General features: G+C 40.5%; 1 protein-coding gene across 1 annotated transcript; it reads left to right on the top strand.

The window, feature by feature from the left end:
- Positions 1-676: 676 nt before the first annotated feature.
- On the top strand, positions 677-5,870 carry mdp1 (magnesium dependent phosphatase 1). The gene is made up of 6 exons (XM_080833745.1): positions 677-809; positions 1,220-1,283; positions 1,407-1,514; positions 1,800-1,907; positions 3,758-3,843; positions 4,011-5,870. Exons 1-6 carry the CDS (start codon positions 776-778, stop codon positions 4,094-4,096), a joined length of 486 nt encoding a protein of 161 aa, XP_080689871.1. The 5' UTR covers positions 677-775; the 3' UTR covers positions 4,097-5,870.
- The last annotated feature ends 285 nt before the right edge of the window (positions 5,871-6,155 follow it).

The raw sequence follows: 6,155 nt of genomic DNA, 5'->3' as shown, positions 1-6,155 counted from the left end.
ATAGTAGGCTATACCTCCAACAGCACTAATGGCATGTATAGTCCATGTGCTTCCAGAAGGGTGTATTGTTGCTTGCAGACTAAGAAAGGTAGACCTTGCTCCTACTTTAATTATTTTGTGAGTGATTACACTCAGCCTTCACAATGACTGTAGACCATGTATCCACCCAATGAGCCTATAAGCTATAAGGTGATTCTAGGACACTGAGCTGTAACGTTTTCATCCTCCAAAGCTTTTTACTCAGTAACACAACATCAATTCTGTATCTTTAAGATGTTACACATTGCCTCTGTGTAAAACTTACATCTATGGGTGTACACATTGCCCTGGCATAGGCTACGAGTGCACTTTAAACAAATAAGCCGACATAGAAACTAATATACTCAGGGACCTCGTCATTCTTAGGTGTTCAGTGAATCCAATGTGGTACTGTTGAAAAAATAGGAAAGGCAGAAACTGGATGAGTTGTCGAAAATACATTTTTCTACTTAGAAAAAGTCGTGTTTAAGATGGGCGGGAGCTTTTTGAGTTCCGTTGTAAAGGATAATATTATTGGCTACGACTTGACCACATGCACGGAAGTGAGTGACAGGCATTGCTGACAGCTATATAATTTAGATGGTGGTGCCGAACTCGTAGTGTAGGTCTACATCGTTTATCGGATACATTGATTTATAATGCCAGATTCCTGCAGTTGACAAGGTCATTTTACTTAATTTCCTGTTCTCAATTGCGTGTAGATTTCATAGGAATCCATTACGATCATTTCCATGTCATGGCGAAACCTAAATTAGTTGTGTTTGACCTAGGTAAGTATCAACTAGCCTCTGTCTGCCTGCAAGGTATTGGATTCTTTAGTTGTGGGAAGTTTTTGTTAACGTTAGTTAAGGTTCAGTTGTTTATGTAGCTTAGCGAAACAGTATGTTATTGTATTGCACTAAATGTTTTAAAAAGCAATCGATTTATCACTGTTTTAATTTAAGTTATTTAACAAGCCTAACAAGATTCCGTGGCCTAATATTGATTTTCCGATGAGTTATGATGCCTACATCCGTCTAGGCGATTCTGTCAGCCTTTGTAGGCTCATGCGTCTTGTGAAGTCAGATTAGAGTAGAGGTGCAACGTGCGCAAATGTATTATTTCTACTTTTGAATTGTTGATGGTAAGTAATGGCATTTTCTTTGCACATGTACGCCCGTCTCCCGCTGTGGTGCTACAGATTACACCCTCTGGCCTTTCTGGGTGGATACACATGTCGACCCTCCTTTTCGCAGAAATGAAAGGTAATGGTCCTGGACATGCACGGTTTTTGATAGTAGGCTTGTTTTCATAGTTTTAACGCACATATTTAAATCACACATCTCCCTCCCTCTCTCTCTCTCTCTCTCTCTCTCTCTCTCTTTAAGTGGGGGAGTAGTGGATTCTAGAAGTTCCCCCATTTCCCTCTACAAGGACACTGTGAATATATTGACCTCTCTCCATGGTCAGGGTGTCAAGATTGGAATTGCTTCACGGTGAGTCAGAGGAGGAGGAGAGAACACTGCTTACTTCTTTTTTTTAAAGATTTATTTTTGGGCTTTTTTTTTGCCTTTAATCGATAGTGCAGTCGAGAGTGGGACAGGAAATGAGGGATAATAGGTGGGGAGTGGACAGGAGAAATGACATCGGGCCGGATTAAAACCCTTGTCCTCCATGGGCGTCAAGCCCATAGGTGGTCGGGGCTACTGCATAACTTTATTATGAATATGCTTCATAAGAGTAGCTCATGTTTACTTTACTGAGTGCCTTGCATTGACTAGCACTGGAGAAACAGACGGAGCCAACCAACTGCTCTTCCTGTTCGACCTCAACCAGTACATCTCCTTCAAGCAAATATACCCAGGTTCAAAAGTGACACATTTTCAGAGGTAAGCCTTATGTTACAAGTTGTAATTCACAACCAAATAAAAATGTCTTTAAAAAAAATGAATGGAATAATGGAAATCAGGAAGCTTTTTGAGGTGATTCAGAGTGTGGTGTAATAAGCATTGTATGCATGAAAGGGATTGGTGAAGTCTAACCTCACATCTAAGCAGCAAGGACAAATAGAACATTATAAAAGTTTCAAGTTCAGATGTAAATGGAGCTTGGAAGAAAGACCTGGGGTCAGAGACCTGCATTTCCAGACATGCGCTCAGGGAAGTCCTTGTTGCAATCTCGTAGGCCATTCTGACTGGTAATAATAGCCCTGCAAACCTTTGATACGACTTCAGTGGAGTAATTGAAAATCACACCCTTGAATTAGCCCTTCATCCCAACACTTGATGTATGTTGACGCACATACAAAGTTTGGGAGACGGGGGATCTGATGGTAGCCTGGTGACCAGATACGGACAGGCCAAATGTGGGACAGGTAGTACGTTTGTGAGGGGCGATGTGGGACATGTTACCAAAGCTGAGAGGTAACTAGAAACTTTGCTGCACCAACATTAGTGGCTCAAATGCTGGGTGGGTAAAAGAATGCACCCATGTGTTCTTATTTCTGACAATTAAAAAACAAATGACCAATAAAAATGCAGGACATTATCTCTCTATGCTAGATGCAGGACAAAGTGTGAAAATGCTGTGAAGTATAACGCAACACGGGACACCTGGTCACGCTAGATCACGTGTGATGTATGTTTAACATCCAAAAACACTTTGGAGGCACTAGATCGGATGGTAGCCCTGCCTAATCAGACCCAGATTAATTTTGAGAATAGGGTCTGGCCTCGCTCCATTGGGGACTGTTTCCAGTCATTGCATCCCAATGGTCGTAGACTTCAGGTTAATTTTGAACCATTCGACCAGCCTTTAACCAATCACTATTGACCTCTATGGGATTGCTATACTGTCTACTTGGCCGTTATCAAGAAATGACAAAGGATCTCGGAGTGAAAAGAGGGGCATTTTGAGTATGCAGTATAGGATGTGGTTAAAAGTGGGTTTGAGTGAATGTGTGCGAACCTGAAATTTCGGTCAGAGGTTGAAAGACGGTTCTGTCTCACACAACAGAAAGAGGATGTTAATTTTAAATCTCAGGCAGAAGGTGTTTAGAATTATAGTAACCGATCACTGTGATTGTGATATACAGATGTTTTTTATTTGGAGATGGAAGATATCAATCACATGTCGTAGCAACAGGGTTAGGAAATGTATGTAATTCGCTGGTAAGTTGATAGCCAAAGAACACTGGTTCACATCTGAAACAAACACTAGGAAGTGGTATAAAAGATTAGTGATGCAGCTGAATTTTTAAGATAATTCCTGACTGTCCATTAGTCTTGTTGACAGTCAATCCATCGCCTTATTGCCATAAAGAAGCCTTTTGTGTGTTATTAATTAGTATAATTTCCTGTGTCTCAAACCCTCAAACCAAAGGTAAAGGTTTGTCAAAGTTGTTTTCTGCACTGGCAGTCATAAATATTTTCGGCCGGCAATATCATATACTTACACTTCACCAATCCACATGAAACTTGGCCTGTTTGCATTCCCACATGTTTGATACAGAACATAAGGTTTGTGTCCCTAGGTGTGCGTTGCCTTTGGTGCTAGCACCACCTGAAGTGTGGTAAGGTCGAAGCACTTTTGGGGCATTTGTGCCCAAAATAAAGCGGTATGTCTAGTTGTTAATTTAGACAGGATAAATCGGCAAACACCAGGCTAATCTGATGGATGGTATTGGTGTGAAAGTGTTTTGATGGAAAATGTATTTATGTTGAACTGTGTTTTTCTGTAGGTTACAGGCAGACAGCGGCGTCAAGTACAGTGAGATGATGTTTTTTGACGACGAGTCCAGGAACATCACCGACATCAGTAGGCTTGGTAGAGTATACCCATTCCATGAGATCCTGTGTTCTGCCACATATTTAAGCCATTTCGTTAGACACACAAAAGGAAATGTCATTGATTAAGTAAAAACAAATACCATCAAATGATGAGTTCTGAGGCGCTGTGTTTGCAGTTGTTAACACATTTTCAAATCTCCTCAGGGGTGCACTGTGTCCTTGTTCGCAATGGAGTGACCTCAAAACTAGTTGATGAGGAGATGCAGCAGTTCTCCAAGTCACACTCCTGATGATTGAACCATCACAGTCTATGGAGTCAGACCACTGGATGTCAGTGTGAAACCGCCGCACAAGTCTTCTGAGACCTCTTGTTTACAGACAGACACAAAGTGGAAATGTGATGTGGAGTAAAATGTGGATATTTTACACATACAACTATGCAGCAACAACATCCTTGTGACAGCTGGGAAAGGTGATATCTAGATATAGATAAAGATATAGATTGTTTTTTGTAAACAACGCTGATTTTTCACCACATTTTCTCCAAACCATCTTGTTTACTCCTTCAGTGCTCCATGTTTTCTGCTTCGAGTTTAAGATTCTCTGTGTCATAGCTTGCCATGATTACATTATGCTAGGCATTGTTTAGTAGGAGGGACTTCTGTCCCTGTCTCTATTGGCTTTTCTGTCCTCTTTTAGAAAAACATGCCGTCCCCACAACTGTAAGGCACATTTAACAAGCACTTTATCCAACATCCTTTAACATGCCATTATAAATATGGGAAGACAAAGGATTTGCATGTTTGATATTGTATGGCATCCACCAAAGCACAGACTGGCAGTGCTCTGGCTTGCTCATGTGCTTTTAAGTTCATTAGCTGTTACGTGTTTAATTTGGATGTGTCATGTTGTTGAATAAGGGTACCAAACTCTGCACCTGGTGATCTACACAGGCTTTTGTTGGAGCCAGCTGTTTACCTGACCTGGCTGGCTGTGCCCTGCGGACGCACCTGAAAGGCTTGATTAGCTCTCTGAGAATGGGAATGGGAATGGGAAAGGCATCCCTATCCCTGCTGTGTAGGGAATGAATGAGGACTGCCAAACGCCCAACTGTCCAACATTCCCAAATGCACTGTTAGAGTCAAGAGAGTGTGTTTAAAATGATTGTCTTCATCATTTAACGATGGTTGTAGTAGTAACACAACAAAGCTTTAAAGGCCTGTTTTAAGAGAGTCTATTTGGCGTGGGTCTGCTGTTATTTTATCCTGTCTGACATTTATTTTAAAGTGGGTTATGCCATGCTTTTAATTGCTTTAATTATCTCTGTTCCATCAGAATACATTATTATCAATTGTTAAGATAAAGCACTTTAATTAATAAAACACATTGCGTCCTGATGAGGGGGTTGATGTATGTGTGGCGAGTTGTTGCCCAGCACATGCACTGCCCAGTGGGTCATATGGTTCTTATTTTTGGGCCTTTGATACTGTGCCCTTCTGGGTTTGTGATGCCACAGGCTTTTGATACTTCACTTGGCTTCTCTGTTAGGTTCTCCCACTTTAGTCAATAAACCAGTTCCTCCGAGATCTTGCAAGGGTTGTTGTTGCCGAAAGGAACTGCATTTGCTTTGTGAATTTTCCAAAAAATTGTCAATGTGAGTTAAATAAAATCATGGCTTTTTGAAACCATGACTGCATTTTATTTTGTGGAAATATGATTATTAAACACAAATTATGAATGCTAGTGGAGACCTACATTTTTACATTAATTGAAAAAAACTGTAAAATTCAATAAATTTTCATATTAAGCCTAAATTCTTGCATGGAAACAAATCTGCAGTCTTGCATATAACATTCAATCTCTCTGGACACTGTTTACTGTAACCTGTTTTTGTGTTAGTCAATGGTGTAGTCATTATCCCTTGTTTACAGATATTTTGTTACACTGAAAATCAGTGTCCTCCCATCCTATTTGTCCACATAAACTGTCAAAGATATGGTCTCTTATGTGCAGTGCAGGGAGACATTTGTTTGAACTTTGCCATCTTATGTGATCTGATTAGTTGTCCCCACCCAAAATATTGTTAAAATGGATTCAGTTTTGTTGCTCTGAATCAACACATTGCTGTATGTTTTTTTTTGCAAAAACAGGAGGCTGTTTCAGTGAAGACAGCCCACATAGGAAAGTGACCTAGCAGGAACTTACAGTGATTTAATTGTAATCTGTTTTCAGTTAATAAAAATTGGATTTGAGGAGAGATTCAGACTGCAGTTGAGTGTATCCTTTCCTGTACATTCCCTGATCAGCAGATTGTTAATGCACTCTGAAAGGCTATTTTACTGACACCCC

This window comes from Sprattus sprattus, assembly GCF_963457725.1.
Source record: "Sprattus sprattus genome assembly, chromosome: 2".
NCBI lineage: Eukaryota > Metazoa > Chordata > Actinopteri > Clupeiformes > Clupeidae > Sprattus > Sprattus sprattus.
Note: the sequence above shows the minus strand (reverse complement) of the source record. Positions and strands in the feature narration are given on the sequence as shown.

Bases quoted from the DNA above. Each gene is read 5' to 3' on its own strand.
- mdp1 (XM_080833745.1), top strand. From the start codon at position 776: ATGGCGAAACCTAAATTAGTTGTGTTTGACCTAG. The intron at 810-1,219 runs GTAAGTATCAAC...GTGGTGCTACAG, and splicing joins ATTAGTTGTGTTTGACCTAG to ATTACACCCTCTGGCCTTTC. The intron at 1,515-1,799 runs GTGAGTCAGAGG...TGCATTGACTAG, and splicing joins AAGATTGGAATTGCTTCACG to CACTGGAGAAACAGACGGAG.